The sequence below is a fragment of the Anas platyrhynchos genome, chromosome 4 (assembly GCF_047663525.1).
Source record: "Anas platyrhynchos isolate ZD024472 breed Pekin duck chromosome 4, IASCAAS_PekinDuck_T2T, whole genome shotgun sequence".
NCBI classification, from domain to species: Eukaryota; Metazoa; Chordata; class Aves; order Anseriformes; family Anatidae; genus Anas; species Anas platyrhynchos.
Genome location: NC_092590.1, coordinates 28,287,439 through 28,304,905, shown reverse-complemented (window position 1 = coordinate 28,304,905; position 17,467 = coordinate 28,287,439). Strand labels below are relative to the sequence as shown.

The window sequence follows — 17,467 nt, the reverse complement described above, 5'->3', positions numbered from 1 at the left end:
TTACTTTGATTACCACCTAGAGTACAAATTAGTTATGCTTCATGGATTTAGTTACAAAACTAAAATTGAAATCCTTCTTGCAAGAAGAAAAATGTTCTTGACTATATTCCATTCTGTGAAACAGGAGCTTTTTATTACTTATGCTATTTGTCAAGAATGTCTTATATGTTTCCTGCTGAATACATAGTTGTTGGCTTTTGTCTTGATAATGAAATACATACACATGTACTCTGAATGGATCTTGACATCAGAGTGAACTTCATTATTCCACAGAGATGCTAAGATCTACTGTAGGAATATTGGATCAGTTGCGTAGTGTATATCATGTGGACACCATTGCTCATGGCAACAGGAGTTTGTGGATGCTGATATTATTCACTTGGAGCTTTGCATCTCTTATTAGTACACAGCAAATAGTGCCTTGATCTTGAGGAACTACACGACTGCATACGTGGATCTTTGGTTGGCATCTACTTTGTACTTACAGAGTTCCTGAAGTTACAGAAGCAAAAACAGGAAGATGTTTTTCAGTGTTTCTTACTTTTCTTCTTAGTCATTGCTTCAGATAGCACCAGTATGATTGGCATTGAGGGTCTGTGTTCTACTGTATTGTTCCTTAAAAACTGAATGCCAGACAGTGCACCTCTTGCTTTGATGCTCTCTGATTTCTGAAAATCCACAGGAACTGAAATCAAGTCTCAAGGTGAATTTCTTCCCTGTAAGTAAGGTTGTTTTGTGTGTTTCTTCTACGCAGGGATATGGACTACATTTCTCCTTGGGAAATGCAGGTGTATGAACCACCCCAAGATTAATTGAATGGTATCTAAAGGGTATCGGTACAGACAGGGTGATGCATGAGGGTAGAAAAACGCTAATACAGAGCATGCTGTGCCAGATTTGCTTGAAGCTGCTGTCTGTGCTCTGGCAAGAGAAGCAACAAAGACAGAATGCTGACCTCTGTGAAGCTCATTCTTTTGCTAAGAAAATGTACTCAGTCTTTCTTTCTTGCTATTACTCATTGTCAAGAAATTGTATCTTCCAGCTAGAGCAGATTTTGGCCTTCAGGAATAGTCTCATCCACAAGTCATTGAAAGATATTGTCAGGACTCCACTTCACCTGACCCCAAAACACAGCTTAGTTTTGACTGTATTGCTTCTCTGCCTCCATTGAGACATTAAGCCTCATCACTAAAACCCCGAACACAAATATGAATGGGGTTCTTTTAATAACACATGGAAGCAGATTTTATCCCCTTGGCTTGTTGGCTTTCCCACTTACTCCTAATATTAGTTGCTAATGGAATACTATCTTCTGTAATTACAGTGGAAGCACGATTCTGCTTGTAAAGTATAGTCATTAGAGGAAAATATTCATAGTGTTCTATTTCATTTCATCTTTATTTATTGAATAGCATCCTGTGTATGTCTTCAGAAAGAAAGCTATAAAAGATTCTGTCAATGTTAGTAATTTCAGTCTTTGACCTGCAATTCCATGTTTTGTAATGTACTTATTTGTGTTTTGCAATTTGTATTTAATTGTGTCTGAGAAGTCTCATGCATAACATTCTTCCTTTAAATTTTCCATTAGTTTTATTTTCTTGCCAGCAGAATATGGTTGAATGCTACAGCAGCTGCTTTGTAACTCTAGCTTTTCTCTCTTATTACTGATAATGACAGCCAACAATTTACTGTGCGTATTAAGTTTGGTTATGCATTGTTGTATAACTGAAGTTTTCAGAAAAATATTTTCTGAAGCATAGGACAACAAATGTCAGGCTGACCTAATTACTGTTATCCTATCTATGAGCTCTCTTCTCTTCCGCTAGCTGCAGAGAAGTTGTTGGAAAATGTATGTTAGCAAAGTATTCAGATTTCTGCTGTGTATGGCATCATTATTCCCATTTTTGTTTAGCTGGTAGTGGGTGAATATTTTTACTTAAGGAAGGACTATTTTTACTTAACGGGAGGACTGCCCCAAGTGGAGGTAGTGGAAGCTGCTGCTGAGCCCTTGGGCTTGTGCTGGCCACGGGGAGATGGGGACCCCGAGAGCTTGTGGAGTTTCCCAGCCAGGGACTGGGAAACAAGCTGGCATGAGTTCAGAGGACTTGAGTTGAGGGTTCAAAAAGAAAGGAAGTTACAATGATAGAGTAGACGTGATCCTGTAATCGGAGTGCTTGCATACTTCAAAAAGATAAAGGTTTTATTTAGTTAGCATAATCCCTGTTGGTTGTGGCCATTGTCACTAAATAACAGACTATAATCTCAAAGGTTGCAGAGAGGTACAAACCAAGGTGATGTAAGTGCCTGCAGGGTAAAGTGATGTCCCATGGTGAGAAGTTTCTGGGCAGGTTGAGCAGTTTGAGTCTCTAGGGAAAACAGATGAGTTGAGGTGTGAAGCCCATCTGTACATTGACACTGGGGGAGGGTTACAACAGCGCTTTGGTCCTTTACCAAGGTTCAGTTCACATTTCCAAGGACAGCTTTGTTATTTCAGACCACAAAGCTGTGGAATAGTGAAAACAAGTCAGTGTGAACCTAGGGCCTTAAAGTAATGCACTCCTCTTTGCATTTGCAGTACTTCCAGGCAGAGCTAAGAAATCTGTTAGATTAGAAGCACTGAGCACTCTTTGTGTAGTCTGTAAAATAATAACAGTATTACCAACTCCATCCTATAAATACCATCCACCTAATGAGAATATCTGTCGCTAACCATTCAGACAATATAGAGGCCATTTGTCTGTGGTGATGAATGTGACTGTGATGGAGGAGATCAGATGAAACTACAGATCCATTGTTGCTGGTAACTGCTATTACTAACAATAGATTATTCTGATTATTTTGTTATTAAGGATTTGCCTTTTTTTTTTTTTTTTTGGTGAAGTCTTGACAATAAAGCCTTTATAGATCAGTTGCAAGAGTTGTTATTACTGTCCAGCTTATCTTCCTGCCTGTTCAGGATTTGATATGGCTTTTGTGTGTTTTCTAATTTAAGTCTGAAATGATATGGCTTTCACTAGCAGATTTTTGGAAATGAGTCAGAATGGCTGATTGCCCCAATTTTTTTCTGACTCTTCAGTTGTTTCTTAAAATAATAGTATCATTTATTTTATCTGCATGCTACTAATCTAGATAAACGCAGAAGAATAGTGTTTCCTGGAAGTGTGCATTGGCAGGAGTCTTGGGATTTGAGTTAATGCATTTGCGGTGCTTATATGCTATCATTTCCAGTTTTCAGTTCATTCTTGTGGTGCTTTCATTATAGATAGGTAGAGGTTGGGGTGACCCCTCTTGATGCTGGCTCTGTCGCGTGGCAGGCACACAAAGGAAGCTGGCTAGCCTGAGCCTCTGGGTGCAGGAGGGAAGAAGCCTGCAGAGGCTGCTGAGGTCTGCCTCGGCGAGTCACCCAGGTGCCCAGTCCCACATGGAGCAGCTTTACATCTGGGGGGCTGCTATTGTTCTGCCTTTGCATTACTCTCAGAGGTCCCCCTCTGCTTGCTGTTCTCAGAAATTTGTCTTGTACTCTCGAGCTATGTGAAAATTTTAGTTTGCAACTTGGAGGGCTGGGGTGGGTGCGGATGGTCATCCCACGCAGTGGAGGTGCTTTTCTATGTGTGGGCTGCTACAGTACATAGGAATTCTTGTTTTCGGCTCTGAGACTGATGTGGTTCAGAAATGTTTGCACTACAGCCTGTGCAAATGATCACAGCTCTGTGGAAAATCCATTGTCATTATTTGCCTTCGAGGTCGGGTCCCAAGTTCATGCACAACAGCATAATTTCACTGGCAGCATATTCTGCTTACACTTAAACCATCTAAAGAGCCAGCTTTGCAAGGCATTATTTGGCAGCAGAAGCGTGTAGTCAGTGACAGAGATTTCTAGTGGCTTACCTCTAGAGGTGACCATTTATCAGGAAATAGGGTAATAAGTGTGCTTGTTTCACACATTTTTATATTTAGAAGAAAGGAAAAATGTGGTATTTCAACTGGGATAGACCCTTTTCCTCTTAGCTGCATATCAAAATATTCACATGGCTGAAAGAGTTTCTAACAGAAGTGAGCATTTATAACAGCAATCAAGAGCTCTTGCCATCAGAATATTTTACAAACAGTTAATGAAAACTATCTATACTATAACATTATTTTTCTAAACAACCAGTTTGCATCCAAATTCTGAAAGCAGAACACTAGATATCACTCTTTGTGAGGAATAAAATAAGCTATTGGGTATCTTCTGCAATTTCTGACAGTCTTGCTATTTCAAAGCCCAAAAATATTAATCTCCCTTAGATCACATTGTAGATATTCTCTCTATCTATGTCATTATTGCTAAGGCACATTTCCATGCACTTTTAGTACAGAGTGAATGAGCTTATGCAAATGTGGAGAGCTATCCCTAGACCAGACTTCCATTTTATTTTTATTATCAAATGGAGATTTTTTTTAATGTGATTTATTATGATAATAAAACAGGAAGGTTCGTTTCCCTGGGTTTCCACAGCTCTGCCTGCCCATCTTTACAACAACATCAAATTAAAAGCAGATGCTGTCATGGGACAATGAAGTACTCAACATCATCAGCTTTCAGCTCCTTACTCCCTTACTGTGAAATGGTTTCCAGTGTTTTTCTGTCAGTTCTATTTCTGAAAAACTGTTTTCACTGTTTCATAGTTTTTACAATAAAATATTGTTGTGCCTCTCGTGCAGACAAGGGGAAATCTAACTTCATTATAGTTAAGTGCCTGCCTCCCTATTCCCTTCTATAGTAGGATAATGTACCAAATTATAGAGTTTTAATAAATAGCAAGGATGCAGTTAGAAGCAAATTTCTAGGATATCAGAATATCTTCGGCTATGTTTGCCTCTTCAGGCTTTTTTTTTTTTTTTTTGGTCATCATTGTTCCTGATGCCTTCTCATAGCATGATAACGTTCATGAAATTGTTGACCAGTGGCAAATGGGTGACCTGCTTTTTGTAGCAATAGTGTGAAGCTACATAGGTTCCAGTCTTCCTCCCTGGCACTATGCAGTGATTTCAGGCTTCTGCGTTAACCCCTAAAGACAGAAATAAATGAAATATTAAAATTACCATTTGTCCCCATTTCCTGCCTGAGTTTGAAGCAGCATGTGTGCACGAGGGCAGAGCAGGGGCACTTGCTGACAGTACTTCTGAAGGACTGATCAAAGGAATAATATTCATCCACATCCTCTGCTCCATGGCAGATCACAGGCCCTATCATTAACTGTGTGTCTCATTTGCTTAGCAAAGTGTGAGTGCTCTGTCTGCTTGAATCAGGATCACTGTGCACAGTTTGCAGGACCCTGAAGAAAAGCTGATTCCGTCAGTGTGCTAGGCAGTAGTATCTTAAAAGTAGCATCTTGCTAAAGACTCAGGAGAAGGTTATTGTAACTATGTTTCCACTTAAAGTTTTTGCAACTCAGAAACGTTCTGGAAATGGCCTTCACTAGTTATTTGGTCTGATTTGGTGTGGAAGCGGTGAGGTGACCAAAAAGGAAACCCAATGTAACCAAGCCAGTGTTGCCACTTCCTTGCAGTGCTTTAATAGTAACTATGCAGTTGCCCAGCTGAAGCATTCTCTGTCACAGAAATAAAATTTCAGCCTGAAATATTGCAGCAGAGACAGGGGGAAAAAAAAAAAAAAAAAAAAAAAAAAAAAAAGGTTTCCTATATAGTTTGAAAGTGACTTTAGCTTGATGGCCTTTTTTTGTCTTTTTCAAAGTTTTCCAACTGTTGCAAATACGCATACAGTGCTATACAGTGCCATCCAGTACAGTCAACAGAATGACCTCTTTTTCTCACCTGCCAACCATAAAAAGACCAAGCAGCTGTTTTACCAGCCCCCGTGGAGTACTTATGGCATAGGAGATTCCACAGGCCTGGTAGGCATGGCACTGCTGGTTCTGCCTGTTCAGCAGATGCTATGGTGAGCAGTGCTGCTGGAGCATGGGATGGTGCAGCTGTTCTGGTCTGCTGGTGCAGTTCTGCTGCAAGCTGTGAGCAGTGCAGGGAAAAAATGCACTGGAGCAGCTCGTAATCTCTGGGCATGAAGTCACCGTTACCCATTGTGTGCAAAAGCTGGCTTTCTGGGCTGTGATGCCTGTAAGTCTTTAATAAGGAATAAGTACAGAATGCTTTAGAGTTACAGAAATCAGTCATAGAGTTAAAGTAATCAGAATAGCTTAAATCATCTGTATCATCTAACAGCAGGCTGATAACCAGTGAGATTTGTTATTATTTATCTATTTATCTCTGTTGGGAGAACAAGGTTTGAATTAAAGGGATATTAAGGAAGTTTATATATATATATCAAAAAAACTATTGGTCCCAGTAAATATGTTTTAAGAAGAATCACTTATCATCAAATTTTAATAAAAATTTCCCCAAGTTTAGATTTTACTTATGATGCTGTACTGTGTTATGTAAATAAATAAAGCAAAATGAAGTCCTGGAAAAGGAAGATACCTCTTTGGTTTATACCTCTACATCTAAAGAGAAGATGCATTGTAATTGGATAGTAATTCTGTTGAGCTGCTGCCCCCATATATTCTGAGAGAACATCCTTGAAGGTAGTGTTGGAATTTAATGAACTGTTGTTATTCCCTAGTACTTGGGAGGCAGTGATGGAGTTGCTGTGCAACCAAGAGAGATGACCTACAGATATGCTGCTGGCCTTGTTCCTTATTTGAACATAGAAGTTTAATCTCAAATGAGATGTCAATTTACCTGAGTGTTACTTTCCATAGACACAGATTTCCTTGTTAGCTTGAGCAGATTTTTCCTGTTTAAAAGTAAGATGTACACTCAATTTAGAATAGTGGCATTGCCTTAAAATGTCAGCCTCACATTTGATAATAATCCAGAAGGAAAAGAGATGATAATAGGAGGTTCATTGTGCCTTCAGCTGAATGGCACAGGCCTTCATAATCAAAATAATTGTATTTTTACAAGAACCAGAAACAGGGTGACTTCCCATACTTGCAAAATTCTTAGGCTGTGCAAAATATTACTTATCTGTTTGAACTTTGACCTTGAGTTAACTTTGAATGCAGTCTAATGTAGTGTGTCTTTTTTACCTGACTTGTTGAGAAAGAGAATACCCTTTTAAAAAGTTACCTTTTTTTTCTTTTTATTTTTAGACATGATTCTAGCTAAACCTTACTAAAAGCCAGAAGGTCTTTTCTTAAAAAAAAAAAAAAAAAAAAAAAAAAGTTCATATTTTAGAGATATTTGGTAATATTTTGCCTCTGTACTGTAAACTGAAAGTTGCATCAAATTTTGTGGAGGATTTTTTTTCTAGCATTTCTTACTCATTTCCTACTAATAGGCTGGAGGGTTTTAGGGCAGTAATTGAGCTGCACATGTCTGATACCCCTCATGCCATGAACATGGCTCAGCAGTAGTGCTGCTCTCAGCTCACCTTACAAGCAGTCTTACAGGATTCAGGTGTTTCGGACTCATGTCTCTAGTCCAACTTGAAGCACAGTATTCCCACTGTGCCTTTGCTCCTCAGTTTTATCCTCCTGAACACCTTTGCCAGGAGGACATTTCCAGAACAATTCATTTTCCTTTTGTGATAGTATCTGCTGACCAACCTCCTTAGTTTGATTACTGTAGATCTCCTCTAGCAATAATACAGATAGATTTCCCTTGGATTATGAGAGGTAATTATGAGAGAAGGAAGTCTTCTCTTCAGTCTTCCATCTCTACCCAACTGTCCCACCTCTTCCAGAGCTTCATTAATTTTCCAAATATGGGAGGGTAGGCTAAATGGGCTTCAGCATCATTACCCATATAAGGGTTCATCACTCTTTTACAATATGATTTTTCAATGAAGTTTAACAATGTGCTAAGTAAAATGTTTGCTTAAATACCAAAGCATCATTTGTACATTTAAAATTAAAGTGAATGATGTGGCTATAATGCCACTTACAAAGGTTACCTGTAATGAAACTGCTTGATGACTCTGCAGCACTTTCATAAGTGCTATGTGAGAATGCACATTTTTATCAACTCTTTTACAGCTCTCGGTCATGGGAAATTTGCTGCATTTGGCATTAGAATGAGGCCTTACTGCGATTTTAGTAGAAAGGCTGTTGATCATTGGGGGATGCAGGCTATGAAAGTATGAGTCTGGTAAATTAGCCTTGATCTCTATCTTGTATAATAGTGCCTTCCTGGAATCACACAATAGTTAAGGTTGGAAGGGACTTCTGGAGGTCATGTGGTCCAACCCATCTGCACAAGCAGAACCTACAGCAGGTTGCCCAGGACCATGTGCAGGTGGCAAAGAAGTAAACGGGTGAAATCTTTGTTCTACGCCTCTTAAATTCATCTCACAAATGAATTATCACCTATAGAATAGTTTACGGGATGCCAGTGAAAGAAATGTATTAATCATGCATATACATATATATGTAGATGTTGTAGGTAAAATGTGGATCTGTATGAAATCTGTCAACATATGATGGATTTTGCAAACCATTCATTAGAAAGAAAGAGAGGAACAAAAAAATAACACAAGAATATTCAAACTGATTAGGAGTGATATGAAGTTTATACAACAGCTTAATTAGAGAATGCAGATTACTGAAACCAGCTGGATGTATAGGAGTCTGCACGGTTGAATATAGTGGTACAAATGCTGCCTTCAGTTTTCTTTGTGAAAATTGCTGTGGTATCTTATTATAAATACTCAAAACTTCACAGTTACATAACAAGAAAAAAAACAGCTGGTAAGTTACAGTGTACTTTAATGAGGGTTTTGAATGTACAATTATTGAACTGCTGTGGTGTAGGGGCACTATTTATGGGGAGCAAATCAACTTAAAGACAGACCATTTCTTTACACAGTTGATCTGTCATGTATTTTAAGATACTGTTCCTACAAACTAAGAAGATAGGATGTGGGCATCAGGGATGCAGTGGTTTGCAAAAGCTATTTGAGCATTTGTTAGAGACTGGGGCACAAATTCATCAAATAAGGGGCAAAGTTGTTTCGTAATCATGTTGTTAGAATGGATGTTAGTAAGATAAAAGGATATAGTGTATTACAGAAATATTCAGTGTAAAAAAAAAAAGGAGTACTTTAAACTAATATCAACATATTTGTTTAAACAGTTAAATATACATAAGATACCTCTTTTTAATTTACTTGAAAAATTCAGTGATGTCAGTCTGATCCACATTCATCCCAATTACATTACCTTTTTCCATGCACCATACAGAAATTGTCCTTCAGTTTGTCTTTTGGAGCAGCCTATGAGCTCATACTGTATCTATCACTTCCTAGCCTAAGTCAGCTCATCTTCTTCATTTCAGTTTATTTTATTTCTGCAGCCACATCATTTCATATTAGTGTCCAAATCTCTGTCTCTTACTTTAAACATGCATAGATTTTAATGTTTACTTTTGTTCAAAACTTGTATTATATAGGATTAGTATCAGCTTCTGCTGTTTGCATGATGAAGCTTTGGTGCACTATCAAGAATCACTGCAGAGAGCACCAGCTCTCTGGAACAACGTATTTGAATCTATTCACTCTTCTGAGATGCCTTCCTGTGGTATCACTAAGGTGGAGGGGCACACTCCTCCTGGGCTGCATCAAAAGCAACATGGCCAGCAGGTTGAGGTTCTCTGACTTTGAAAATTCATAGATGATCTCTTTTCTTCCTCTGCACGTAAATTATGAGAAGTCAGAAAATTGTTCACTGGTTACAGTTAATCTACTGGTACACTTCTTTAAGCACATTTTTTTAAATCTGTAAAAATCTGTAAGCTATTTTTCTTGTTAAGCATTTACCTGCCTTTTTCTCAGTGCAGTGTATATTTTTTTTTTTTCAAAAAAAAAAAAATCCTTTTTTTTCTCACTGTCACTAAATCATACTCCATTTTTGTCTCAGCACACCAGTCTGTGCTGGGAAAAAGGAGGTCTCTTGGGCAATTTTTGAATCAGTTGACTTACCAGCAGTATTGCTCTTCCAGGTACAGTGAGTCTGTGTAGTACTTCTCATGTGGAAGCGTTTTATAACTATTTTTAAGTTTAGCAACCTTAGCCTTTCCAGCTTTTCTGATGTTTAGGAGTCTTTGTCCTTTGAAGTCTTTGACTAGAAGTTTTTTACAGCTTCCCACTATAATTACTCACATAATATTATGTTACAGTAGCTCAAGTATGATTATTTAAGTGTCTGAGTAGGATGTTTCATGAAAAAAAAAAATGTCTTCTACAAACATAGCTTTGTACTTGACGTTTCTATATAGAAGCCATTAAACAAGACATTAATTCTTCTCTTTCGGGCTCTGTGCAATTCTTGTCTGTGTGACTAATCCTATTGACTACAAAAGGACTTTTAATATCAGCTGAGATTGTAGGACTGGACTCTTGTCTTCATATTTTGGAGACAATTTAAGCCCTGTTCAGCTGTAGCTGCTTGTGGCATGCCGTGGAATACATATCCTGTGCCAAGTGGTCAGGTCCACACAACTTATTGTTCATCTCTTTCCAATAACTAGAAAGCTATCTTGTTTTGTCCTCCCCATTACTTTTTCTGCAAAGCTTCAAATGTCAAAACATGCTGTGGAATAAGAATGACTACAGCAACATCATATGAAACCTTTTTTTTTTTTTTTTTTTTTTTTTTTTTTAAGTAAATGATAGAAATATGAATTCACTGTTCCAATCCCTTGTTTGTTAGTTTTTCTAATTGTAATAAATGTTCTGAACTTTTATGAATGTTCATCTAAATAACAAGGGGTTTCTTTACTCAGTACTATCTCTGGAAAATGTACAGATTACTTTTAATGTATCTGTCAATTATCTTGCAATTTGAAGTCTGATTTTTTTCATTTTCTATCTGATTCATCTGAGGGGATTGCCATTTCCGTAGGCTCTTCACTGTGTCAAGAGAAATGCTCAAGGAAGATAAAGTACTGAAGAGAATTAGAGAAAACCTGTGCTTCCCCAGTGATTTCTAGGACTTCATTTCTTCTGCCAGTTAAGATTTAGGTTTTAGTATTTTCCATGCAAGTCCATCTTTATAAAAGGACATTGTGTTTTGATTATTTAGAACCTGAAGTCACAAAGGGCATGTTGTAATTAGTTTTACATCGGTAGGAATGGAAAATGTATTGTAGTAGCCAGAATCCCCAGGGGAAGGTTTCTAATAAAAAGTCCATTGAATTTATTCATATGTGGAAAGAACAGTCAATATTTGAGGTATGAAATGTCAATAAAAGTGAAACGTATTAACACGCAGTCTATGTTGCAGAGCATGGCCTTGCCAGTTAGAATATTGGAGCTTTGTTTCACAAAGCTACTATGTACTTTTAGAAATATAATCTCTAAAGGAAAACAGAATTAGTCTGTTAAAAACAGAGCTCCCTAGTTGTGAAAATTGATAGCTTAATATAAAATGTAAGTCATGTTTTCTTTATATATATATATACATATATTTCAGTTTACATACTAGAAGTGAAAGGTAAAATACCTGTAATGTATTTCATTACTATGAATGCAGTTGAGAGGATCATTTTCTGACATTCCTTCTCTGTGATTCTAATGGTGGTAGAGGCCACCCAGCTGTTTGCTTTTTTGTCTTGGATAAATGATAGCATTATAAAAAGTGGTAAATAAGAAAAAATACGGCAGAACATTATTCCATTAACTTGATGCCCAGTTAATAAACTTCTAGCTTACTGCAATACTTATCAGTCCTAGTTCACTACCAAATCCTAAATCAGTGGCAAAGAATGAAGTTTTTGTTTGCCAGTCAGTTCTCAGGAATGGAACCATCTGCTTCCATAGCCACAAACAATCCACCTATATTAATTCAAAACAAAAGTTCCCCCAGGTGGGATGATTTTCCCAGAGAGGCTGCAGTGTTACAAAACACATAGCATACTATCTGTTTTTATGTCTATTCTCTGATTAGGAAGTACTACCAGCATCTTTCCTCTTACTGACCAGACATTAACAGAAATGTGTTCCTTTTTGCCTGTTGCTCTGAACTTGTAAGGCAAATGTTGACTCAAAACTGATTGAGCAGTTGGATTGACCTCTCTTCAGCTTATCTTCTACCTGTTCAGTGTAGAACCCTTCCACTACAACATCAAGGAATCATTGAGCAACATTGAACTCCCGAGAGCTGTCAAAGTACTTACTTCATTAGAAGCATCGTTGTCTTGGTAGTTAAAAAAAAAAAAAAAAAAAGTTTCCAGTATAAAAAATCATGCTTATAAATTTAAAATGCACTTTTCATGAACATCCTATAATCTTATGTATCCCACTTGTTTGTTTTCTATATTATCTGTGGAAAGGGGTGAATTAAAGCAATTCAATTGAATTCCACATGTTTATTCATGGAATAAATGAAAACACAGGAAACACTGAATGATTTGCCTATGAGGTAAATCACCACTGTGAGACTAAGTTGAGGAGTTTTAAATGCTCCTGTAGAAAAGCAGGTATTCAACTCCCAGCAGCTGCTCTGTGACCATCTACTGTTGCTTTTCTGTAGCCAGCACCTGTGAAACTGAATTGAATTGAGAAGTTTTGTTCACTTTCAAAACTCTTTCAAATGTAAGTTGTTTCACGTGGAACATAGGGATCACATTAAACATTCTTGCAGGTTTCCGGAGTCCCTTTCTTTCACTGTTATGTAGGTTTACTTAACAATGAACAGAATTTGGTTTTAAAAGGGAGAATTTGCACATAACTGTCTACCATGCCCTATATCTATCTACTTATATCACATTGCCTGTTTCTCAGCTGGAGTCCAGTTTAGAGTCAATAAAGGTAAATGTAGTTTACAAGAAAGGTAACTGTGAATGCACCTACATTCATTCACTTGTACACACACACGCATGCACGATCTTCATTATTGTTTGTCAATATACAATGCCAGTCTTTACATTTTTTCAGGCACAGCAGGGTAGTTCCTGTCATTTACAGTTTGTTTTACTTATTCTTCAGGTCTCCTGTGATGGCTGGAGGTCTTTTTGCTGTTAACCGAAAATGGTTTTGGGAGCTGGGAGGCTATGATCCAGGATTAGAAATATGGGGAGGAGAGCAGTATGAAATCTCTTTTAAGGTAAGTCATCGAGTCACCTTATGTAATACTTACTTGTTTGGTTTTATGCCTGTGGATTTTGATTTCTGATATGCTTTGTGATCATGATGCTGTAACTAACTCTAGCTTTAGGGTTTTAACTAGAATTAAAGAAGAATTAACCAGAATTAACAAGAATTAGTACAGTTTGAATTCTTTTTCTTTATGAATTTCCACTAATTTAAAACAGAATTATGTCATCAACATAGCCTCCATAAGCCATATAAAATCACTGAGTGCAGTTTAGTGGAATTTTCTCCAATTATCTGGTAGCTTACCACCATCAAAGGATAAAGTTTTACCTTGTCCTTTGTGTCAAGTCTTCTCCACTTACCTCCCATCAGACACGTTTACTGAACCCTAACATGCTGGGAGTAGGCTCCCACAGGGTCAGCTCATGGGAATGGATGGAAATGAAAGTAGAAACTCATAGGAAAGAGGATTCTCTTTGGTAGCAATGAATCACTAGACCAGCTCAACTGCTATGAGTTATTACCTACAGGCCGGATTATCAAAATCAGATGATTTCTAATTCAATTTGGATAATTGTAATGATGGGGAGTTTCCGAGTGCCCAGGTTATGAACCACTGTCCATGGTATATCCTCTGTGTGGACATGTGTGTTCAAATCAGTTACTTGACTTTGACATGCTGAGTTGAAAGTCTTATTGCTTTCCACATGTAAAACAGGTATTTGCGTTAGTTTGATATAGACTAATATATCTAATTTTGAAAATTCAGTTTATTATGCTCCAGTATACTCATGGAATTAAGAACTTTACCTTATGGCCTTTGTATGCACAGGTTTTCAATTAGCTGATAGAATTTCAGGAAATATATTAAATGAGTCAGACTTGTTTGGATAAGGCTTGGATCTGTAATCAGAATTCACATTTAGCTTCAGGATCTTTCCAACCTACTTCCAAACTCCTACAGTGTAAAGCTCAGCAAATAAATTTAGTATGTCAGCCATGACTAATATTGTACATCTTGCTGCATCTGAGTTTCAACAGTGATTAAAACAATAGAGCTGTGGCCATTCTGTGGAATAAAATGTACAGCATGACCCTACACTGAGCTGCTGGACTGTCTTTATGGGAGTTATCAAGAACAGAAAAATGGTTTGTATTAACTGCACTACTCTCATCTTTCTCTAAATCATTTTTACGCCACAGCAAAGCAAAATTGGAAGGCAAGGGAAACCCAGCAGATGGAAAACATGTTTTGAATATATCGATTGACATTCTATCCATATAAGTTGTTTCAGAGTCAAATGTAAGTAGTCACTTGTAGCTGTAAAAACAGTCTCTGGCAGGTCACCTAAGATTTTATTATCCTATTAAAAATATTCCTTTTATTTGTCATCACAAAGAATATAATTGTAATGCAGTCCAGTCTTTGTATAGAAACCATGGTAACAGCACTAGAAATTGAGATACTAGATTGCTAGATTGCCCCAATGTGTTTTGTTCAAGTGATAGATTTTTTTTTTTTTTTTTTTTTTTTTGGAGGCAGCTGTGTCACACTGGGTCTCATTTCAGTCATATCTCCTGATATCTCCTGATTCATCTCATTAGTGTATACTAACCTTAGGGTCCCTGTCCTTTCTTATTAGTATTAAAAGAAGAAGGAGGAGGAAAAAAAAATCTCCTTAAAAAGAATTGCCAATAGAAACAGCTTTCTGTTAGAAGAATTTAACAGATATGAGTTACAGAAAAAACACTGTTGTTTTGTTTGGAATGACACAAAACAGGAGAAGAAATCATGGGAGGCGGAACGGAGAAACCGAACAGACTTTTTTTTGTTATACCAGAATTACCCATTTCATCTTGGGAAAGGTTTCTGGTTCAACAGTTTCTACACTGAGAGCTACAGATTTGGTTGTCTTAAAACTTTTTTAAATGAGAGCAAGTTTGTTTAATTTATCGTTTTTATTCACAAAACTTGAGACAGTGGTGGACTTGCTATCTCTCTGTTATTTACAAAGTCAATGAAAATAACAGATGACCAACGTGTGTAACACCCAGCTTGAGTCAGTAGGAAATGACATCTTCCCTAGATTATCTGTGGTTTTGGGGTACCCTGTGTTGATGCCATATCTTGTGTTAATGTTATTTTACTTGGCAAATGACTATCTGGAGCATGCTGCCTCAAGAACCCCCTCCAGAACATCTGTAACTACCAGATACTTGACTGTTCTCGCTCATTTCTTCAATTCAATTACAGATCAAGTATTTTGTAAAAATTTGACTTCTTTTTCCATTAAGAAGCTGCAAAAAGAAGCCAATTTGAAATGTCCCATAACAGTGGAAGAAAGTTCATGTTACATGACTATTTCAGATTGGTCTTTAAACTAAGTGACAGACATGGTCTTCCTTTTATGTTCTTCGTATATAACCTTGTTTTTAACTTTGAGATTCGTTTGCATGAACGCTGCTATATAAGTATAAATAAGTGATCCAGCTACTATAAATGGATACCATACCAATGACATGATCTTTCCAGTGTTGGACTTGTGATTTTTGTGGTTAATTCAAATACAGTGATGTAATTATGAGAGAGTGCATGCCAAAGTGAGAGCCGTCACAGACACTCTGGAAGGAAATAGTGTCTGGTTCACCTTGAACGGATTGCCCTGCTCCGTGAGCTGGAGTGAGGAGTGTTCATGGATCATTTTTGTTCTTCTACTCAGTTATGAATTTTAAACTCCATGGATAAACAACCTACTGTAACCTCTCTGCTTAACATTGTAATAGTAGATCCAGGTACTATAAAGTAGACAAGCTGTGGCACATGTCTTTAATTAGTGCTCCTGTTTACTTTAATGATTTGAGTGCTTGAGGGAAGCTTACAGGTATGTTAAGGAAGATCTTTGGCAAATGTGTATCTCAAGTATCAGGCTTATGCGCCCAATTTCACTGTTTCCAAGCATAGAATCATGTAAAAGAAACAGTGCATGTTTAACATTTTGTGGCCTCATTTTATTTGGAGAAAAATATCCTAAATGGTGGAATGAAACTTCTGCAGAAACGTTCACACACCAAAGGGAAAGTATCACTTGACAATCAAGATCACATTAAGGAAAAGCATCTTCTCAACCAAAGACGTCTGCATTATTGAATCATAGTTATCAACAGTCATCCACACAACTCAAATTAGAGGAGTGTGGGCTACAAGGCAGGTAGGAAGCCATGAGTACAGAGCATGGGCTTAAAGAAAACAGAGAAATTGGATCTTTCAAAAAAGTATGATGGCTAGATCTTTGCTAGACTCAAGTCAAGAAAATAGTTTGCCTGATGTCCTCTGACATGAAGCTTCATCAGCTTCTGCATTGTGAACTTAGTATCACCTGCTCTGCTGTGCTGTGCTCACTTTAATCTTCTACTGCATTTTGCATACCCCAGACACACAGTGAATTAAAGGCTGGTGTACAGGGTCATCATGCAAGCTCAAAGGAATCACTAATAACAGCTAAGCCATGCTGCTTTATGAGTTCAAGATGCTAAGGCAGAGTTTGAGTACTGATTTTAAAAACTATATAATAAGATTATAACAGTAGAATTGGTTGTCTGGGGAGTCAGGCAGCAGTTTCTGACACAAAAAAAAGTTGAAACAGATTTAGGAAGGGTAGTCAGGCTGGGAAGATTGGAGGGTAAGTGTCAATTTTGATGTTTCTTACTGGCTGTTTCACTAGATGTGACCTGGGGTGACAGGCACCAGGCTTCAGTGCAGAGCATACTCCTAACCCAAAGTATTTTTCTGTGGGGGAGTTTGCATTATCTCATTACATGGGGACAGGGGGTGGGTAGTGTGAGAAAAAATCTGTTAGTATGTGTTTGGGGAGGATGAGGGGTGTTCTAGGGGGAAAAAAAGAGCCTGAATCTGCACATAAACTAGTTTTACTGCAGAGTAATTGAATGTTTCTCTAAAATACAGGAAGCTTTATAATGCTTCGGTGATGTTTGGAATTGTGCCATAGCAGGAAACTTCCTCAGACTTCAGGCACATTTCTATTCCAGCTGCTGAGTTGTTAGGAAGACAGAGGGACAAGTTGTTACAAGTTGTTTTTTGTTGTTGTTGTTGTTGTTGTTTTTTAAAAAAGGCAGCTTTTTAAGTTTGCTTGACATTTATTTCTGTGACTACAAAAAAACAGCATACTTCTCTTATGTTCTTGATTGGTAACATTGCAGCAGAGGACAGCAGCACTCATTACATGGAGTGCTGCGTTGATGAACTGTAGTTTTCAAATCAGAGCACTTGGACACACGTTTGAGGAATGGTAAGGCAGTTGCAACCTGTGTATCAAAATGGGACCTCTTCATTAACGGGTTTCTTAGATTAATTTT

General features: G+C 37.6%; 1 protein-coding gene across 4 annotated transcripts in view; it reads left to right on the top strand.

Moving 5' to 3' along the window:
• The window catches only part of GALNTL6 (polypeptide N-acetylgalactosaminyltransferase like 6), a 487,437-nt gene that overhangs the window by 399,115 nt on the left and 70,855 nt on the right, over positions 1-17,467 (top strand). For all 4 annotated transcript variants that reach the window (XR_011809020.1, XR_011809018.1, XR_011809019.1 and 1 more), the window contains exon 7: positions 12,986-13,103. Coding sequence is in view for 1 of the 4 variants with exons in the window: in XM_027456411.3 (XP_027312212.1) it covers positions 12,986-13,103 (118 nt within the window). In the remaining 3 variants the exon portion in view is untranslated. The remainder of the gene's footprint in view (positions 1-12,985; positions 13,104-17,467) is intronic.